Genomic DNA, 21033 nt, shown 5'->3' on the forward strand with positions numbered 1-21033 from the left:
AATGCAGCACTTCCAGAAGCCCATGGGTGGTTATTGTAAGGCCTGGGAATAATTTGAAAGTAAGTGAATGTTGGAAGGATTCTGTGGATGCTCAGCTGATACTTTCTGGGTTGGTGGAAGTGCTGTAGTTTCAGGGTGTCCTGTATCATGGAATCACAGAGTGGTTTGGGTTGGAGGGACTTTTAAGCCCATTCAATCCCACCCCTCTGCCATGGGCATGGACACCTTGCATTAGACCAGGCTGCTCCATGCCCTGTCCAGCCTGGCCTGCAACACTTCCAGGGCTGGGGTAGGCACAGCTTCTCTGGGCAACCTGTGCCACCTCCCTCCTTGGGAAGGATTCCCTCCCAGGATCCCATCTAAGCCTGCCCTCTGGCAATGAGGAGCCATGTCCCCTTGTGCTGTCACTCCAGGCCCTTGCCCAAAGCCCCCTCCAGGTCTCTTGGAAACCCTCTGGGTACTGAAAGGCTGCAATAAATTCTCCCTACAGCCTTCTCTTCTCCAGGCTGAACAATTCAGCTCTCACAGCCTGTTTTCAGAGCAGAGGGGCTTCAGCCCTTGGAGTATTCCAGTATCCCTGCTCTGGACTCTCTCTAGCAGCTCAATGCCTGCAGTTGGTAAAGACTTCAGTGAATTTTTAAAGCCACTGCAGACAGTGAGTCTGTGCCAGCTGTCCAGGTGAGTGGCACCCTCACCTGGACTGGCAGCAGAGCTCTCAGACCTCGCAGTGCTCACTGAGCTGCTTTAGGTTTGCACTAGGAGCTAAATTGCTGCTCTCGTTTTTGATGTAATTTCCTCCTGCTTGAGAGTTGTTTTAGGTGATGAGGATCAATGTGAAGTTGAAAAAAGTGTTTTTATTGAACTCTCCAGCCAGTCCAAATCATGCCTGGACCTGGCATTGTGCTGTTCCAGCTGTGGAACCTGGCATTTGCTGTGGTTAGATTTCATGTCATTAATGGTTGCCCAGTGCTCCATCCTGTCTGGATCCTCCTGTAAGGCTTCATGGCCCTTGAGAGAGTCACCAGTGTGGCATCATCAGCAGTGTTACTGCTGCATTCAGCTCCTGCAGCCAGATAAAATTATTAATAAAAATCTTGCCCAGAACTGGCCCCAGGCCTGAGCCCTGAAGAACACCACTGGGGACTGGTAACCTGCAGGACACCTGCCCCAAGCCTGCTCATGTCTCCTCCTGTCCCTGACCCTCTTGGGACTTACGTTCAGCAGCAGAATTGTTCTCAGGGCCACTGCCATGCCTGGGGCCCAGCACCAGCACCCAGGCCTTGGTTCCTCCTGAGGGCCAGTGGGGAGATGCAGACTCCCAGGGCTGTTCCTCTGGGAAAAGGGCAGAAGAGACTGTACCAAATTTCCAGTTTGAGCATGAGAACACTGGGAAATCTGCTGGAAATCTGTCCACTGAGTGTCCAGGGCTGGAAGTTTGGTGGATAAGGAAGGAGGGAGTGAGGAAGTGAAGCAGAGTTTGTTTCATCTGAAGCATTAGTGGCAGTGTGGAGGAACAAAGGTGTTGATGGAGAGGGAATGGATTGAAACCAGCCCCGACTTGCAGCGATGAGAAGCATAAGGACTCGCCCAGAAATCCCATCCTGGGGGGTTCAGCAAATGCTTTGTGATGTCAGCTGGCTCCTGTCTCCCTTGGCAGCCCGCAAGCTGCAGCAGCAGCGAGCTCTTCTGCTGGAGGAGGAAGCTGAGGAGGATGAGGAGGTGAGGCAGGTGCCTGAGGCTGTGCAGTCCAGCGTCATCATCGAGGGCGTCGAGTACAAGGTGGAGAGGCTGAATGGAAGGAGCATCCAGGCTTCAGCAGCTCGGTAAGACAGGACCACAGGCAGCCCTGAACCACCCACATGTCAGAGGTGTCCCAGGAATTCTCAGGGAAGAGGGCTGGGCAAGATTTCTTCTTCAGCACAGAAAAGACCAAGTTTTCCAGCTCGCTTTTTGCAGAGAACAGCTCCTTCCTGTGGAAGTACCTATATTCCAAGAGTATGTAGAGATTGATTTTTAGAGACAGTTGTTTCAAGATAATCTGAATGATAAAGTGATGCTAAAACAGGTTTGGGGTTTTTTTAAGCTTTTGTTTCCCAGCTCTCTGGGACTTGGCCTCCAGGTTACCTTGCTGGTTTTTTCCTATTCTTGAGCATAGAAGTGAGGAATGAGGACAGGATTCTCAAAGGCTCCAGATAAACTAAGAACGCACTGGAGTAAAGCTGAAGCTGTTCTTATCTGTCTTTGAAGTCTTTGGGACAGACATTCTCCTTTCCACAAACACTTTTCAGTCACAGTGGTAGAACACATCCTGGCATGTGGGATCTCATTTCTCTCTGTTCTTTCTGCCCAGTCTCAGCTGAAGAACTTCTCACATAATGATGCCCTGAGTCTTTCCTTGCCCCTCCCGTGCTGGGGCAGCTCCAAGGAGGAAAGCAGTCATATGCAGCTCTTTGGTTCTCTAGGAAGTCACACTTATCCCTCCTGTTTTCATCCTGAAACATGGGATGCTGAAGAACAGGAAGGCTAGATCCATCAGATGACTTGCAGTTGCTTATTTTTTATGCTTGAATGCAGGGGAGGCAAAGGAAGAGACTGAAGTTGTGTTTCTTGAAATAATCTTTCTCATGCTGGAAGAGAAACTGAAATTTAATTAAAATAATCTTGAGCAGTAAAAATTAGGGCTGAGTGTCACTATAAACTGAGCACCCCTAGCTCTCCCAGCCAGGTTCCAGCCCTCAGAGCAGCTCCATAGCCCATCTCATGGAAGAACTTGTAATAATCAAATTAATCTGTTAATCAAGATATAAAATCAAGATCAGGTGACTAGTGTTTCCAAGGTGAATCTTTCTTGGGCTCCTCTGTTTGTAATTCATTTGTGCCACATCTAACAAAGCCAAGTATGAGTTCCACCTTCCCAGGACTGAAGGGTAAGATCCAGAGGAAAAGAAAGCCCAGCAAGTATTTTTATTAGAAAATCTGAGAAAAAACGTGTGCTTGTGTGTGTGTGTTAGTGCCTGGCTGACCTCCAGCTGCAGGAAATGAGCTCTGATATTCATGTGGACATTTAGGAGATCCCCACAGGAATTTTCACAGCAATGGTCATGGAGTGCTGTGATTTCATCCTGGAGCAGTTGTTCTTTCTTGGGGTGGACCTGTCCCTCCCTTTGCTGGGTGTGCAGCCTGTGGTGCTGCAGCTCATAGGGGTTTTTTCCAGGCCCTTGGAGCTCAGTGAGAACAGCAGCTCACAGAGGAATTCATTGGAAGAGGGGATCAAGTCTGAGCAGAGAACCAACTCCATGTCGGGGTGAGTGGGGCACCTGGGGCAGGGGCTGGATAATTCCTTCTGTCTTAGCAACCAGGGGCTGCAAAGGAAGGGCTTGGGGGAGAAGGGGAAACTGAACAGAACCAGCTTCATAGAATCCCAGGATGGGTTGGGTTGGGTTGGGTTGGGTTGGGTTGGAGGGACCTTCAAGACCATCTGGTTTCAACCCCCTGCCCTTTGGGGTTTGCTCCAAGGACAGTCCAAGCCCCGCCCAGCCAGAAACTCCTTACAGGAAACTTGCCCGTGTTCTGTCCACCCCAATCCCACAGCAGCCTGTGGAAGTGGCACTGAGCAGGTGATTAGAGCTGCCACCCCAATCCCATGGCAGCCTGTGGAAGTGGCACTGAGGAGGTGATCAGAGCTGGCACTGAGGAGGTGATTAGAGCTGGCACTGAGCAGGTGATTAGAGCTGGCACCCCAATCCCACAGCAGCCTGGGGAAGTGGCACTGAGCAGGTGATTAGAGCTGGCACCCCAATCCCATGGCAGCCTGTGGAAGTGGCACTGAGCAGGTGATTAGAGCTGGCACTGAGCAGGTGATTAGAGCTGGCACCCCAATCCCATGGCAGGCTGTGGAAGTGGCACTGAGCAGGTGATCAGAGCTGGCACTGAGCAGGTGATTAGAGCTGGCACTGAGCAGGTGATCAGAGCTGGCACTGAGCAGGTGATTAGAGCTGCCACCCCAATCCCACAGCAGCCCAGGGAAGTGGCACAGAGCAGGTGATCAGAGCTGGCACTGAGCAGGTGATCAGAGCTGGCACTGAGCAGGTGATCAGAGCTGGCACTGAGCAGGTGATCAGAGCTGGCACTGAGCAGGTGATCAGAGCTGGCACTGAGCAGGTGATCAGAGCTGGCACTGAGCAGGTGATTAGAGCTGGCACTGAGCAGGTGATCAGAGCTGGCACTGAGCAGGTGATTAGAGCTGGCACTGAGCAGGTGATTAGAGCTGGCACCCCAATGCCATGGCAGCCCGGGGAAGTGGCACTGAGCAGGTGATCAGAGCTGGCACTGAGCAGGTGATTAGAGCTGGCACTGAGCAGGTGATTAGAGCTGGCACCCCAATGCCATGGCAGCCCGGGGAAGTGGCACTGAGCAGGTGATCAGAGCTGGCACTGAGCAGGTGATTAGAGCTGGCACTGAGCAGGTGATTAGAGCTGGCACTGAGCAGGTGATCAGAGCTGGCACTCACAGCAGGGTGAGTTGTGGTGGCCCCACAGCCTCAGTCTCTCCGTTCCTCTCCAGGCTGAGCCCGTCGCCGCTGGGCGATCCCGCGGCTCCCGTGCGCACGGCCAAGGCCGAGCGGCGGCACCAGGAGCGGCTGCGGATGCAGAGCCCGGAGCTGCTGAGCGGCCAGGAGAAGGAGCTGTCTCCAGCAGAACGCCGCGCTCTGGAGGCAGAGAAACGCGCCATGTGGAGGGCAGCACGGTGAGCCAGAGCTTCGCTGCCCCTTCTGGGCCAGAGCAGGGGAGCTCCTGAGGATCTGGGGCCTAAAGAGAATGAAAGCAGGGAATAGGGGACCCTTTCAAAGGTAGATGTTGAGGGAGGTTGTGTAGGATCTGTTTGAGCAGTGCAAAGCACTGGTGACGTGGCTGAGCCTGTCCACTTCTGTCAGCACAGGGGAGGCGGGAGGGCTCAGATTCCCCCTGTGCCTGCACAGCCGTGGTCACGGGGAGCTCATGATGAACAGGAACACAGCTGTCTTGTGGTGGGTGTGTTCCTTCCCTCAGCACACCATTCCCACCTTATTCATAGCCCATGTGAAATGGTGTTACTGAAGCTGCAAGGTCACATGTCCAAAATGAAAAATGGAATTTCATATTTCCAGTGTTGCTGGGCTGGAAATCGTGCTGCAGCCCAGTCACTGGCAGGATCAGGCCGTTCCCAGTCTTACCCACATGAGCTGTTCCATCAGCTATGAGAGAGTGACTAAAAATTGTTCTGGAAGAAAGAACTTTCTAAGTCCAAACTTAAGACTTAAAGCTAGTCCAGATATTTACTGCATCATAGAATTCCTTCCAAAAACTAGTCAGTCTGCTCCTATTGATAGTTTTTCTTCTCCTGATATTCCTGTAGGAGACATTCAAAGAACAGTCTGAACTGTCTCTTTTGGGATTTGGATGAGGCTTGGAGAGGAACAAGGTTTTGGATAAGACTGGAGGGAATCGCTGTGAGCAATTCCAAAGTTTGTGCTTGACATGGATGATCACGGGGCTGTTGCTCCCAGGGAGGCTCTGAGAATGGAGAACTGCAAAGCAGATCCTCAGTGAGAGCTGGACTGATGTTCTGGGGCTTTGAGCAAACTTTGTCTGAGATTGGTTTTCACAGAATCCCAGGATGGTTTGGGTGAGAGGGACCAGCAAGCCCATCCAGTCCCACCCCTGCCATGGGCAGGGACACCTTCCACTATCCCAGGCTGCTCCAAGCCCTGTCCAACCTGGCCTTGGACACATCCAGGGATGGGGCAGCCACAGCTTCTCTGGGCAACCTGTGCCAGGGCCAAACCACCCTGACAGGGAAGGATTTCTTCCCCAGATGCCCTCTAACCCTGCCCTGTGGCAGTGGGAAGCCGTTCCCCTTGTGCTGTCACTCCAGGTCTTTGTCCAAAGTCTCCCCCAGCTGTCTTGGAGCCTCTTTAGGGACTGCATTGCTCTGCCATAGCCTTCCTTATGAGGCTGGATGGAGAGACCACCAAGTTCCTCGTGCTGCAGGTGTTTGGAGAGGGCTGGAACCACATCTCTATCTCAGGAAAAGCTGTCAGTGTGAAATAGTGCCAAAAGCAGCCATCACTGTGACACTGGGCAAGCACCACAGTGTCAGGCACCCTGCACACTTCCTCTTGGTCTTCAGACCTCCTGTCAGGCCTCTTCTGGAAATCCACATCACTGTACTTGGAGAGGGGTAGTTCCCAATCTGTCATCCCTTCCCAGTGAGACATGCAAGGGTTTCACTCCCTCGTGCCTCCACTTCCCAGGTATGTTCCTCACATGATGGAAAAGGCTTCCTGAGATCTGTCAGTTCTGATTCGTGCCTGAACAGGAATGTATCCAAGGAATGCTGTAATAGAAGCTTTGAGATGAGTGTCAAAAGGAGAAACAGGATGTTGCCCATGCAGACTTTTGGAAGTGGAGTCCATGCAGGGACACTGCTGCTGTCCCAAGTGTGCACCTCCAGCCTCGGGACTCTGCTCTTCCAGGAACTTGGTGTTGCCAGCAGATAAATCTGAAAAATGCTGGGAGGGAAGAGGATGCTTTTAGGTGATGTGATGATAGGATTTGTTCTACCTGCCCATGGTCTTGGGCCAGCTGGGACTTGGCTGGAGTTGCTCAGGGCACAGTAAAAGTTTCAGGTGACACTTTAGGAGGACTAGTGAGTGTGGAGCACCATGGGTTTGTCCACTGTGGGCAGAAGAGAGATCTCTTGTCCCAGACCTTCACTCTCTTTTAAGTGTGCTTTGTCCATGGAAAATGAGGCTAGCAAAAGAAGAGCCTTTCCAAGGAGGGAATACCTGCAAGGAGAAGCTGCCTGAGCTGTCAGATCCAGCTTTGCTGGGTTTTGGTTTGGCAGACCAGGGCTTCAGCTCCACTTTGCTTCCAATGCCAAGGCCCAGCTTTTTGTGCAGCTCCTGGAGAAGGGCCTGGCTGATGATTTGGGTGAGAATCAGTCAGTCACTGATTCTTGACACCCTTTTCTAAGACAAGGAGGGGTTATTCCTGCTGCCACAGATCTCCCAGGAGGATCCAGTGGTTTCAGGGTCCCTCTTTCCTAGCTCTGGAATGGGCACGGTGAGGTGATCAGGTCCTGTCTCCAGAGGCCCCTGTGCTGCAGGGGAAATTCTGCGCTGCCCCACACACAGGGCTCAGCCCCACTAACCCATGTTCTTTCCAAGTGCTGCTGGGTTTGTTCCTCCCCTTCTAATCTCCTGTCTTCTGCTTCTTTCCAGTTCTCTGCTCTGTGCTGTCACTCGTGACCCTCAGTTTGCACCCACTTGGGCTTTCCTTGTTCTCCCTGTGTCATCAGTGCTCTGCCGGGATGTGATTCCCCTCCTTCCCCAGCACCCCTCATGCTCTGTGGAGACACACACAGACACCCACGTTACACACGTGTTCTGGGCACTCCCAGCCTCTGGCACAGTCATGGAATCATGGAGTAGTTGGGGTGGAAGGGACCTTAGAGCTCATCTGGTTTCACCTCCTGCCACAGGCAAGGACATCTTCCACTGTCTCCGGCTGGCTCCAAGCCCCGTCCAACCTGGCCTTGGACACTTCCAGGGACAGGGCAGCCACAGCTTCTCTGGGCAGCCCATGCCAGGGCCTCCCCACCCTCACAGGGAAGAGTTTTTTCTCAATATTTCATCTAAGACTGCCCTCTGGCAGTGGGAAGCCATTGCCCTTGTCCCTGCACTCCAGGCCTGTGTCCTGTGGGAAGAGGGAGGTTCAGAGGCTCTGGTGCACTGAGGGGCAGGTGCCCAGGAGCATTTTGGCACTTTTCCTCCCTCACACACACTGGTTTAGGGACACACTCGCCCTCAGCTACACGTGTCCCACAACAAAACCTGTGTCATGTGCTTGGCCATTTTGTTCCCCTTTTCCCATGGTCGAGCTGAGGTGCATGGAACACATGACCAATGTGGGCTGAGACTGTCCCACGTGTGCCCACACCCCTCAGTCTGACTCTCTCACGCTCTTTAACCACCTCACAGCGTTTTCTGTGGGGCTGAAGTTGTTCCTGGTCCCCTCCAAGCACATGGGGAAGGCAGCCCTGGGTGTGGAGGCTCTGAGGCTGATGCTCCTGGGTACAATCCCAGATTGCCCCCAGGGGTTCCTGCTGCCTCAGCAGTGGCCAGGGCTGGGCAGGATCAGATCTGGGACCCAGTGTAGCTACGGCTGCCCCTGTGTCAGACCCGTATTTCCCCATCACCCGGGTATGTTCCTGTATCTGTTTCTTTCTTTTCCTGTTCTTGTCTGCTGCAATGTTCATCACCATCATCTCTTCCTCCTCCTTCTCCTCTTCCTTCTCCTGCTCCTCCTCCTCAGATCCTCAGCTCTTGAAGACAGTATTAAACAGTACGAGCAGGATCTGGCCAGGAAGCTGTACCAGTCCCGGCAGTGGGCACCTGCTCCCGGGGCCAGGTCTAGCCCAGTGCAGAGTCACGCCTCGAGAATCCCTGGGTCAGGAGGCCAATCCAGGTGTGCACAGCCCCCTCCCCACAGCTGCATGCTCCTGTCTGTGTCCCTGTGCCCCAGCTGGGGCCTCCTGGGGCAGGAGGACATGGGAGTGGTCCCTGGTGTCCATTGCCCTGAGAACCAAGGGGGGATGCTGGGGCTGTCTGATGGGGAGAAAGGAACAGACATCTCTGAGGGCTGGACCCACTTTTTCACAGCTATTTCACAGAATCTCAGAGTGGGGTTGGAAGGTACCTTAAAGATCATCTTGTTCCACCCCTGTGCCACGGGCAGGGACACCTTCCATTAGACCAGGTTGCTCAGGGTCCCATCCAGCCTGGCCTTTCATGATCTTCTGATGGCTGAGGAGGGTTAAGGTGCAACACACTGAGCACAGAGGAGAGTAAAGCCCCCAAGGACTGATCCTGCTCATGTGGTTCTTGCTTTTTGTCCCCAGCTCGGGTCACTGTCCTGTTGTGTGGCACTCTCGCACTGCCCTCAGCTTCTTAGCATGTTGATCCATAGCTTCAGGCTCTGTGTGTTTGACACATGTGCTCACATGTGTGGTTTGGGATGGCAGCCAGCCTAGCTGTCCTCCTGCCTGCCTCGGGGACCCCTGGGGGCTTTGTTCCACCCGTCTGTTTCCAGCCCACGGGTCCTGGCAGTGCCCTGCTGCACGCAGATGGCACCTGTCCCCTCAGCCACAGGGCGGTCACTGATGGCTTCTTCTCTCCACCCCATTCCTGAGGCAGGATGAAATCACTGGAACAGGATGCTCTTAAAGCCCAAATGGTTATTGCCAAGTCCAAGGAGGGGAAGAAACGCAGCACACTGGAGCAGCTGGCAGAGTCACCATCACCTGCTCCGACACCGTCTCCAACGCCGCTGGAAGGTACCGAGCAGCTGCTGCTGCCTCCAGGGGAAACAGGCAGTGCTCCTGGAGCTTAGCCTGCTCAGAAGCAGAGCTGTGGGAAGCAATTCCCTCCTTCAACCTGGTTGGGGCCATGTTGCATCTCTCAGCACTGCCACACTGGGCTTCACCTCACTGTGGGGACACAGAGATCCCAGCCCGAGGTGTGTCAGTCCAGTGACCCACTGGCTGTGGTAGAGCTGCAGTTGGAGAATTCTCAGACAGTTTTACTTTATTTGGTGTCTGTTCTCCACTGACACCTGTCCCTTGTGGTATTGCTCTACTCCTGGAAGTCATTCATCACCTTCTTCAGGTGCCTTCCTTTGGGATGAGCCCCTCTCCAGCTGTAGAAAATGTGATAGCACCTGAGGTGGAGGTGAGGTTCCAGGGAACCAGGGTGGAAACACAACCAGCATCCTGACTTTCTGAAAAAGCAGCAAAGAGGTGTTTGTTGGGAGCACAGAAGGCAGGGTCTGCCCTCAGTGTGGGGTCAGCACACTGAAATGCTGCTGAGGAAGGAGGTGGCATGGGGAGGTGAATGTCACACAGCCAGCCTGTCACTAACTGTGCTCTTCTCTCACCTCTTGCAGATTGCAGCCCCAGGAACGTCACTTCCCCGGGAAGGCTGGTATGATACTCTCCTGCTTGCTTGGGAGCTGTGGGTCCCCACTTAATCCTTGAGCCAGACCTGGCTGCATGGTGCAGGGAATGGTGAGGGGGTCAGTGGATGGAACATGGCCAAACTCCTGGCTAGAGGCACCCCCTTTATTGCAGCTCCCATGTGACATCTGCTTTCTGTTTCCCTGTTTTATTCTGTCATCCTTTCTGTGGTTCTTCACCTCCTTGTTCAGAAAGTTTCCCACCATGGTCAGAAAGCCTTTCAGCAAGCTCAGAGGGCCTTTCCCCAGCTTCAGAAGGCTATTGCCTGGATTCAGAAGGCCTTTCACTTCAGGGACTTTTGCCCCATGTTTCCTAAACATCACAAATCAGACCTTCAGCTGCAATCAGCATTTTCCTTTTCCTAACCCTGAGTAAATGCCATGGGACATTGTTGCACAGAGCTATAAGAACTGGTGAGACAAACCAGGGAAAGCAGGTGGGGAGCAGCTGCATAGAGGGATCCTTGTCCTGCTGGGTCACACCATAATGCAGCTCTGGATCAAAATTCGGACTCTGCTCCAGCTATCAGAAATCTTGCCATGAATTTCCCCCCCAAAAATAGGTTTCCTACTTGACTTGATGTGTATGGACCACATGATGTTTATTCTATGACTCAAAACCCCTGCCCTGACACCAGAAGAGCTCCAAAGGCAGTGTCCCAGGATGTCCCAGGCTCTATCCAGGCACTCCCACCTCTTCCTGAGGATGTCCCTCTGCTGCTGTGATCTCTGCTTAGATTGGTCAGCCTGCTGCTGCTTCTCCATCTGTTTCTCTCCCCTCACTCTCTCTTTTCTGTTTCTTCCCTTCTGCTGTCCCTTCTAGTCAATGTCTGAAAAGAAGTTTGACTACCGGGAATTTGCTGCCATTCCTTCCTCCAAACCTGTTTACGAAATCCAGGTATAAACTGCATGCTGAGCCACCTTTAGATAGGTCAGGACTTGCTTTGGTGGAAGAGCTGAGAGATTTGGGGAACTCCTCTGCAGAGGCCTTGCCTGTGTAGGGGCAGTGACGCCAGTCTTGCTGAAAATTGAGGGCTTGTCGGAGGATTCAGCCAAGTGGAACTGAGAAAAAGTTGGTCCAGATGGTTTTAAAATGAATGACAAAAGCTTTGCAGATATAAAACATCTGCATCTTCAACAAAATGGCTCCTGAAATATTTTAAAGTGAAAGATGAGAACTAAAAGGGATGAAAAATTACAGAAATCATTATAGAATTGATGGCTAGCAAATGCCAAATTGGAGCAGATGTGAACTTGCAGCTGGGATGTGTCTGGTTCCTGCCCGAGGAGCAGCTGGGGTCCCTGTTCTCAAGCTGTAGTTCTGCTGTCAGTGAGCTGTGGAGTAAACACCTGGTTCTGAGAGTGAATGCCATACTGAGGTGTTTCTCCTTCCTAAAATGGCTGATTTTAAGCTGTTTTGTCATGGAATGCCCGCTCTGGAGGTGATCCTGACCCCCAGCCCCTGCTCTGGGGGCCACTGGAGCCAATCTTCCAGGGCTGGGAGCTGTGACTGCCTGGGTCAGTCAGTCACTGATGGCATTTGTGACAGTTGAATTCAGCTGGTACTCCGTGTCTAAATGGTTTTAGGTGGGGTTTTTTTAGCTTTTTATACAGAGCATGAAGCAGATACCTGTGTGTGGAGAGCCAGCAAGCACTGCCACACTGGGCTTCACCTCACTGTGGGGACACAGAGATCCCAGCCCAAGGTGTGTCAGTCCAGTGACCGACTGGCTGTGGTAGAGCTGCAGTTGGAGAATTCTCAGACAGTTTTACTTTATTTGGTGTCTGTTCTCCACTGACACCTGTCCCTTGTGGTATTGCTCTACTCCTGGAAGTCATTCATCACCTTCTTCGAGTGCCTTCCTTTGGGATGTGCCCCTCTCCAGGTTCTGTTCCAGGTGCACTGAGGGACTGGTTGCTTGAGCCCTGTGGCAGCTCCAGACCACCCAGATTTCCCCAGGTGCAGCTGAAAGGTGCCTCCAAAGGAGGCTGCACCTCCAAATCCTGTGGGCCTCTCAGTGGTGCAATAGTTCATAGAATCCTGGGATGGTTTGGGTTTGGAGGGACCTTAAAGTTTATCTCATTTCACCCCCTGCCATGGGCAGGGACACCTTCCACTTTCCAGGGTACTCCAGGCTCCATCCAACCTGGCCTTGAGCACATCCAGGGATGGGGCCACAGCTGCTCTGGGAAACCTGTGCCAGGACCTCACCACTCACAGGGAAAGATTTCTCTCTCATATCTAACATAAATCTCTCTTTCAGCTTCAAGTCTTTTTCTTCACTCTACACTTCCTGCCTTTTGTATTACTTCTCTCCTTCCTACACACAGGCCAGGCAGTGGATGCTTGGCTCAGGCTTGGGGGATTCGTGCTGGAGTCTCTGTGGCCGTGTCCCCACTGTGGCAGTGCCAATGCCTGAGGGCAGCAGGTTCTCTGTAGGGTGCAGGAAGGTGGAGGTGGGGAATTACTGGGCACAGGTGTTGCAGGTCTGAATGATCACATTTGCTGTTCTCTTCCAGTCTCCTGATGCAGCTGATGACCTCAGATACGTCGATGACAGGAATAACTCAGGTAAGCCCAGGCCAAAGGAGTCGTGGCTGCACTACTCACTCCCTGCTGTGCTTCTAGAGGGTTCTCCTCGGCTTGTGGAACCACCCTGAGGATTTTACCTTCTGTTGCTTGAAGCAATGTTATGTTTTGTCTGTTCTAGAATGAAAACTCCACGCTCACCACGTTCATTTTGGGTAGGATATTTGCATTGTGCTTCAGTGATGGCTAACTTTTCCAGTGTGGTGTGTTACAAGCATGCCTGGTTTTCTCCAGTTTTGTGTCCTGGGGTAGAGTGGTGGTAGGATGTGGCAGGGAAGTTTTGGCATCTCTCAGCTGTTGCAGGTGCATGATGTCCATCATTCAGGGGCTGTCTTGTGCCCCTTTTGCTGGACCAGGGAATCGTGCAGGTAAAGTCATCCTGCTGCAGCCTTGGAGCAGTTGGCGCTCCAGTACCCAGATGGCTCCGAGTTACACTCATGGATCTGTGGGCATGGCCATCTCAATCAGCAGGAATTAAAGGTCTGCAGCTGGATCTCCAGGCTGTCCAGCTGGGGTGTGGCTGCCTGTCCCCAGCTGTAACAGACAGGTGAGACTCCCACCCAGTTGGTTCCAGTGGTGATAGCAGCTCCGTGGAGCTGGGCAGAGCCTGTGTGCTCTGTAGAAGCACTCCTGTTGCCTCTAACAGTTGGTGCTGGTTTGCTTCTACCCATTTTGCATGTTTCACTCCTTTATTTGAAAAAAAACAAACAAAAAACCCAACAGTTCCTTTTATCTTGACAAATTCCTCTAAGTACAGGCTGCATCCCAAACAGCTGACCCATGGCTGAGCTGTTTCCAGAAGGAGGTTCTGCTGTAGGACTCAATAAAAACTTACTTTCCTGGGAGTAGTATCTGTTCTTCATCCCTCAGGGTCATCCTCTAAGCTCTGGGTTATTCTCTTGGGGTTGTTTGTTCAGTCAGTGCAGGGTACTGAGAGGTCAGGGAAGGTCTGGGAAGTACCAGCTGCTGCTTAGGGCATTAAGACCTCACTGTTGCCTGTCACTGCTCTGTTGGGCCCTCAAATGGGATGAAAGCCAGAAAGAAAAGAGTGTGGTGCTCATCAAGAGACCCAGCCCTTAGTCCTTAAGCAATGCTTAAATCACCTGTGATGTGTGTGAGGCACAAGAAAAAGAAGCAGGTTTTCCCCCATCATCTGGAGAGGATGGCAGGTGAGGATGCCAGTGAGCTCTCTTGGCATGGGACCAAGCTCTCCTGGCTTTTTTAGAGCCCCCATCCCATCTCATTCTCCCAGGCAGTGCAGCATTCCAGCCAACATAATCAGAATTGTCCTGGATCATGTACTTATGGCTTTTTGACTCACAGCAATTCTTAAACTTTGTGCTAGCAAACCATTTTTCCTGAGAAAATCCAACTGCAGGAAAGTGGTGGCATCTCACTCCTCCCAGCACAGCCTTGTCCTCTTGTCCATGCAGAAACAGTTCCTTCTGTTCTTTGGTCTGACTTCATGGTCATTGTCTCTTAAATGTTTTTAAAAACCTTTATTCCAAGGTTTCCATGAGGCTGTGGAGTTACTGAACTGCAGAGCAGCCTTTTTAAGGTGGAACCAAGCAGTGTGCTCCTGTTCTGGCATAACTTCTCCAGATCACCTGGAGACTTTTGGTTCCAAATCCTGTAGCCCTCAGGTTCCAGAAATTCCCTTGATGACTGTGTGTTGCTCCTGTTACTGGAAACCTGCCTGTGGGGTGTGAGAGGCTGCCCACCTGGGCTGTCTGTTGTTTGCAGCAGCTTCCACAGGAACGGTGCCTCCTCATCCTGCACCTGCTGTTGGATAATGAACTTTGCAGCTCTTACACTCAGAGGAACCAAATGTGTTCTCTCTGCCCTCTTGTGCCTTTAATTTATTCCTGTCCAGCCCTTTTAGCCACATCACTACTCCAAAGACTTGCATCCATCATTCTCTTCTCCAGACTTGAATTTCACAAGTTCTTCTCCTCCAAAATGCCAACATTTCACAAAACTAGAATCTCTGGATTCATACCAGTGGCAATGCCTGTGCTTTCCTCCAGTATTTCCTGTTTTCTCTCAGGATGGGAAACATGTAGGTGAGGCCTTTACTGATTCAGGATACACCAGGATCCTGTTTGGTTGGAAATTGGTTCTTAGGGTAAGACCATAAGAAACAGGGAAAATGAGCTTGTATAGATGAATATTTTCAGTTTTCTGGGCTCACCTGTTGTGTAGGCACGTCTTGAACGAGGTGTTGTGTCTTCATCAGCAATGGAATGAGCCTGTGTAGAGCTCCAGATATTTTTTAACCTTCCATGGAGTGTTGCGATGTCAAGTTCCACAATGAGGCATTTTATTTACTTTAATTGTTTCTTGATAACTCCCTTGCGTCTTCTGGGATGCAGTGAGTGACTGTGTCTCCCTTGCTGTGTCTGTTCCAGTCACATCAGCCAATAGAGCAGCAATCCCTTCTTTCCAGGCTGGCAAATCCTGGTTCCTCTGTGGGAATAATTCCCACACTCATCCGGACTTTTTTTATTTCATGGGTGTAAGGTAGAGAGGGGGACCAGGACTGCCTGCAGTTTCTGCTGGAGGAGAGGACATTCTGAATTGTGTTCTCCCATCTTTTCCAATACCTAAACTTCATTTCAAAGTGAAATGGCATCGCTGGGAAGTTGCCAGTATATACAGAAATATCTGCTGATGCCTATAGAACCATCCTCTCATTCAAGGATGGTGCATTTCTTTTAGGCAATCAGGATTCTAATCCTCTTATTGAGCTTAAACGTCATCCAGTGGTGTAAAAATGAATTTACTGAGTCAGCACAAGGTTCTGGCTGATCTGGGGTGTGATGGGAGCCACTGAGAGTGCCAGAAAAGGCCACAAAAGAAGAAATGCCCAAAGTAGTTCCTTCTAGAATTGCTGCAGGCTGCAGCCATCAGGGGATTTGCACTTTCTAAGCCAGAGGCTTAGAGTTCTCTCTTTCTTGAATCTATTCACATCTGCAGTAAATTGCCCCTTCCATGTAATTTTACCCCTCAGCCGTATGGATCATGATGCACTTTGTTATGATTGAGCTTCATTTGACTCAGACACAGCTTGATGGCATCAGTAGTCTCTCCTGACACAGCCTTCATCACTCCTCCTCCTCAACTGCAAGATACTGACCCAGGTACGAGTCCTGCCTGCTGGGTCCTGTGGCAGCACCTTCCTGCCCTTTTCCTGTGGTGTCACTTTTTATTTGCCCACCAAAGCTGCCCCACTTGTTTTCAGTAGAGCTTTTCCCAGGGTATAATCCAAATATTTTTAAAGCTTAGTGTGCTGCGTGGGGATCACTAAACCTGCATGTTTGGGGGCTCCTTTGGCCTAAGAGGGTCTAAAAGGACTGACTTCTCTCTGAGCTATGGGATTTCCTCCCCCACCCACACAGGCTGGATTTTTATCTTCATGTGCTCATGTTTTATAGCTGTGTGCCTTGTCTGAGAATCAGTCACCTGCTTCAAACCCCAGCGTTCTCTGGAGGGGTTGCACAGGCTAGGAGGGCTGGGAGTGTTCAGCCTTCAGAAGAGAAGGCTCTGGAGAGCCTAAAGCAGCTCCAAGAGAGCTGGAGAGGGACTTTTTATATGGGCTTGGAGTGACTGGACAAGAGGGAATGGCTTCCCACTGCCAGAGAGCTGCTCCTGGAGCAGAGGGTGGGACACTGGGCACAGCTCAGCAGACTGAGGGACCTTTGGCTGACAGATCTTCAAAGATTTCTCTATTTGAGGTTCTCTGCTGCATCCAAAGGCTTTGGAGAGCTTTCCCAGGAGCCCATTTGTGCTTGAAGCGTATGGATTGCCTGTGCTCTCCTGGGTTGTCCTTCCAACAGATACTGGGGTGGTTGAATTCCCCACCCCACCCTGAGGACCAAGGTTAATGTGAGGCTGCTCCCATCTGTCTCTGAGGGGAGATCCCATCCCCTCAGTCTTCCTGGTCAGGAATGTCACCTGTCCCTGTAGTCCTGATCTGTGAGCTCTGCTCAGCTCCTCAGGCCTCTCAGGTGCAGCTCCCTGCATCCAGCTGAGCACTGACACACAGGGTGAGCCTCACCTCATTGTCCCTGTCCTTCTCTAAGGGTCTGGATCCTCCTGTTCCAACACTTCAGGGACAGGAGCTGTCCCACTAAGTCTCTGTGGTGCCCATAAGTTTAAAGCCCTCCTGACCAGCTGGGCCAGTCTGTGACCAAAAATGCTGCTCCCCCTCCCTGATAGAGGGACCCCTCAGCCCCCTACAGGACTGAGGCAGGGTGGATCCATGGTCTGGAGAGCAGCATTTCAGGACACTTGATCTTTCATATAGCTTGGCACTTGCAGTCATGTTCAGTGAATGATGGTGGTACAGGCAGGTGTCTTCTTACACATGGTACTTCCTTCCCAGGATCCACAGTGGTCACTACATGAGCTACAGGTCACCAGGAAATTCTGGGCATGGAGTTCCTGTGAGTGACAGAGACCAGTGCTGTCCCAGTTCTAGTACCTGGGGATACCCTGGAACACTCCCTGAAGGTGTTCAAGGCCAGGTTGGACTGGGCTTGGAGCAGCCTGATCTAGTGAAAGGTGTCCCTGCCTGTGGCAGGGGGTGGAATGAGATGGCCTTTAAGGTTCTCACACAAACCATTCTGTAATCCTATGATGGCTGAAACATCTGCATGAACTGTGCCAGCTGTGTGCTGCCAGAATCACAGAATGGTTTGGTTAGGAAGGGATTTTACAGATCACCCAGTCCCACCCCCTGTCTTGAGCAGGGACACCTTCCACTAGACCAGGTTGCTGCAAGCCACAGCTTCTCTGGGCAGCGTGTGCTAGGGCCTCACCACCTTCATAGGAAAGGATTTCTTCTCAGTATCTTACCTAACTTAACCCAGTGCTTTGTCTTCAGATCTAAACATCTCTTGTTGTTGCAGTTCCCCGGGAGCAGGATGGGCAGGCAGAGGAAGAGGACACGTTGGGAACACGGGATCCATCAGCACCAGCTCCCTCAGCCCTGGAGGACATGGCCCTGTACAGCAACAAGCGGAAGCTCCGGCACAGCCGGCGCAGTTTGGAGACCGCTGTCCCCACATAGGTGACCCGACACACCTGGGCAATGGACTGGCCTGGCACAGCCCTTCTGAGCTTCCTGTGCTCCAGGGACAGCACCAGGCTGCCACCCTGCCTACAGACTCTGGATGGAACCTGGGCTTCCCGGGAGCTCTGTGGCCAACTGACTCCTCTGAGGCTGTGAATCGCCCTCGTTTCTCATCCAGCAGTCTACTGGGGCACATCCCAAAACTGGGACAACACTGGACTGACTGCTGGCAGATGGAGAGGAAGGGTGGCCAGGACAGTGGGCAGCTTGTTAGCCTGTAAATATTGTGTGTGGGGAAGGGTAGGACAGGGAGAATGTAGGAGTGTGAAAGTGTGTTGGGCTCCAGCAGTTACTGCCTCAACTTGGGTTTTGTAGTGGTTAAAAGGAGCTTCTCCTCTGGTGGGAATCAGGAGAAAGGTCCAACCTGCCTTTACTCCTATTTAGTTTCCAGTCTTTTGCCAAAAAGCATCTCCTCCCACCTCCTGCACTGTGTCACCTCACTTCCCTTTGGGAGTGTTTGGGAATGGGAAGCTTAGAGGCAAAAATAAGGAAAAAAAAAGAAAAAAACCCCACCAGAATTCCAGCAAAGTGCCTCCCTCTGCCACTGACACTCTGTGCTTGAGGAAAACAGAGCCAGCTCTCCACCACCTGCCTCTGTCTTGGTGGGACCGTGCTCCTGCCGGGGCTTTGCACTGTCCTGGGGACAGGTCCCTCCCTGGCCGCTCGCGCCCCTTTGTCACACACGGTTTTGGCCACTCCATGAGCGCACAAGTGGAGGAATCTGTCTCCTGTAGCACTGGGGCTGAACTGGCCAACTGGGGCAGGACTGGGATGGAGCCAGCAGCCTTAGCAGGGGTGTAGGGGGCGTGTGACAGCGACGGGGAGCAGGACAGTTGGGGTAGGAGACGCTGGCAGAGGTGGGAGGTGTGACAGCAGGTACCTTAGCGGGTAGAGTTCAGGAACTGGGGATGGGTAGAACGTGGCGTTGCTCGGGGCAGGTTGGGAGTTACAGGATCTTCGACTTGGGAGACACTGGTGGGGAGTCCACGGTGTCCACGCTGGCTGGAGGGTGGAGTGGGACGTCACGGGGTGCTGGTGTGGGCTGGCAGGAGCACCAGGAGCACCACAGAGCAGGATGGGGCTGGCCTGTGCCTTGCAATAACTACACAGTTCCACTTTGCCAGCTCATTGGCTTCAGGCCCCTTTCCGTGGAAGACGGGGAAAATGCACGTTTGCCCACGCAAGAGGGAAAAAGGAAAATGAGAAATGAGTGGGGGTGTGAGTCCTGGTTTCCACATGTGGAACAAGGGCTGTGAGCAGATTCTGTATCGTGTGAGCTCTGCAGATGTGGAGGTCACAGCTGCTGCTCCTGACTCTGCCATCAGCTTCTGCTGCCACTGGTGAGGGGAAACAACCCTTTTCTTTTTGGTTTTTTTCACTGCCTCTAACCGTGAGGAAGGTTCAAGCTCAGCACAATCCCATTCCTTGTCTGTTGGTGCTCTCTGACTCCCCAGTAAGACCAGGGTTGGACCTTGAGCCTCACAGTGGCTGGGCAGTGACAGGCACATCTGCTTGTGCATTTGCTGAAGGAAAGAGCTGGATGCAGTTTTTTGGGTGCAGTTTTTTAGTTGAGCATCTCCTTTCAGGCCAAAATCCAGCAGATCATTTTAACTGACTCTGTATGTTTTGATTTTACAAACTTGTGAAGGAGGAACTGATAATCTCACTCTGCAGCTGCAGCTGCTTCCATCATCAGCAATTTGAGCTTTTCCTTTTTAAATCTAATTTTAGCATTTGCTTTTTAACAACAGCAGTTTTGGAAACAATCCTGGCTGGGTTTTGGTGACTAACTTGTGATTCTTCTCTCCTTTTCCTGTGCGGTACCTGGTGCCAGGCTCTGGATTCTCTCCCGTTCTCTCCCAAGAGACTCAGAGGGAAAATTAGCGCATCAAGACTGTAACTAGTGAAATTTGTACAACCAAAGAAATCTATTTTGTGGTTCAAGGATAATAAAGTTTACTTTACATTTTAGAGCCTTTAGTGACAGTGATTTGCCCTGTGTGAAGTCTGCAGTTTCAGTTTCAACACTGGTGGTGGTTGTTACTCACCGCATAATCCAGCAATGATGCTCCTAGTGTTCCTGCTTTTAGGAGCAGGAACTACTGCCAGCTGTGAGAATATCAATATTCAGGGATGAGGAAAAAAAAAAAAATGTAATATGAAACACAGTGATACCAGCAAGATCTTCAGTCTCTTGGCTTTCCTTACTTGTCTGTGTTTAAAATACAAAACCAACAAAAAACAAAACAAACAAACAAACAAAAACCCCAGAGAAACCAAACAAAACAACAACAGCAGTATTTTTTTTTTTTACATTATTAAGGTTTTTAAAAATAGTTTGACTGGTGAAAACCAGCCCCATTTCCTGTAGCTCAATCAGGTTTTCCTGAGTCTGGTTCAATGGATGGGCACCATGCTGTGGCACCTCAGGGAAAGAGGAGCAGGCTCAAGAGAGGGTGGATTTGCTTTTCCCAGAGGCAGGGTAGTGCCAGACCTCAGCCTCCTTCTTCCACCTGTGTGACAGGACAGGTACAGCTGGAAAAGGGGCCTTGGCTGTGCCATGTCCTACCTCAGGTGTCCTACCTCAGGTGTCCTTGGTCAACATGAGGCTTCAGGAGTCTGAACTGCAAGCCTCACACAGGCTCTGTGCACTGGTCCTTTGCTCCATTTGTCTGTTCTCTCCTCACTTCGTTTCTTTGGGCCAGGTTTACTACCAGGTTTCTCTCTTAGTGTGTATAATTTGCCTACCACAACTGAACCCTGATCAGGTAATGGGAAGTAGCTACACCTTCAGACAGAAGTAAACACAGAAACATCATGAATGGAAATTGTTTGTTTAGGAAGTATTCATGTAGGGTTGGAACTAGATGGTCTTTAACTTCCAACCCAAACTATGCTATGATTATATGATTTTTATATAAATAGGAACAGAAATAACCCAGCTCAATATATAAGAGAATGCAAAGATCTCCAGGGCTGCACTGGCAAAGACCAGAGCACAGCTGGCTGGGTTGGAAGGTTTGCAAGAAACACTCCTGCAGCTGACTGCCTTGTGTTGCAGCAGCAATTCACAGACAGGCTCCGGGGTAGGAAATGTCATATCTGGGCAAAACTCAGTGTGTGAACCTGCACAGCCTGCCCCTCTGATCCTGCTAAATGCAAGTTTTCTTGTTTTCAGGAGTCAATCCTGTCTGGTATTGGTTTGTAAGGTGAGGGATGGTGTTCCTTTCCCTGCATTTCCCTCAATAAATAACAGC

General features: G+C 51.4%; 1 protein-coding gene across 42 annotated transcripts in view; it reads left to right on the top strand.

The window, feature by feature from the left end:
* SCRIB (scribble planar cell polarity protein) overlaps window positions 1-19747 on the top strand; it is a 104356-nt gene extending 84609 nt beyond the window's left edge. For 33 of the 42 annotated variants that reach the window (XM_058832300.1, XM_058832307.1, XM_058832308.1 and 30 more), the window contains 9 exons: window positions 1658-1823; window positions 3215-3304; window positions 4564-4746; window positions 8355-8507; window positions 9236-9375; window positions 9984-10021; window positions 10876-10950; window positions 12573-12624; window positions 17553-19747. In XM_058832300.1, the coding sequence (XP_058688283.1) occupies window positions 1658-1823; window positions 3215-3304; window positions 4564-4746; window positions 8355-8507; window positions 9236-9375; window positions 9984-10021; window positions 10876-10950; window positions 12573-12624; window positions 17553-17713 (1058 nt within the window). In that variant the 3' untranslated portion in view covers window positions 17714-19747. Of the gene's footprint in view, window positions 1-1657; window positions 1824-3214; window positions 3305-4563; window positions 4747-8354; window positions 8508-9235; window positions 9376-9983; window positions 10022-10875; window positions 10951-12572; window positions 12625-12763; window positions 12798-12936; window positions 13190-17552 lie in introns of all 42 variants that reach the window. The other 9 variants (XR_009276905.1, XR_009276906.1, XR_009276909.1 and 6 more) reach the window with 9 other exon arrangements.
* Window positions 19748-21033: the final 1286 nt, after the last annotated feature.

Source organism: Poecile atricapillus, chromosome 2 (genome assembly GCF_030490865.1).
Source record: "Poecile atricapillus isolate bPoeAtr1 chromosome 2, bPoeAtr1.hap1, whole genome shotgun sequence".
In the NCBI taxonomy this organism is placed as follows: domain Eukaryota; kingdom Metazoa; phylum Chordata; class Aves; order Passeriformes; family Paridae; genus Poecile; species Poecile atricapillus.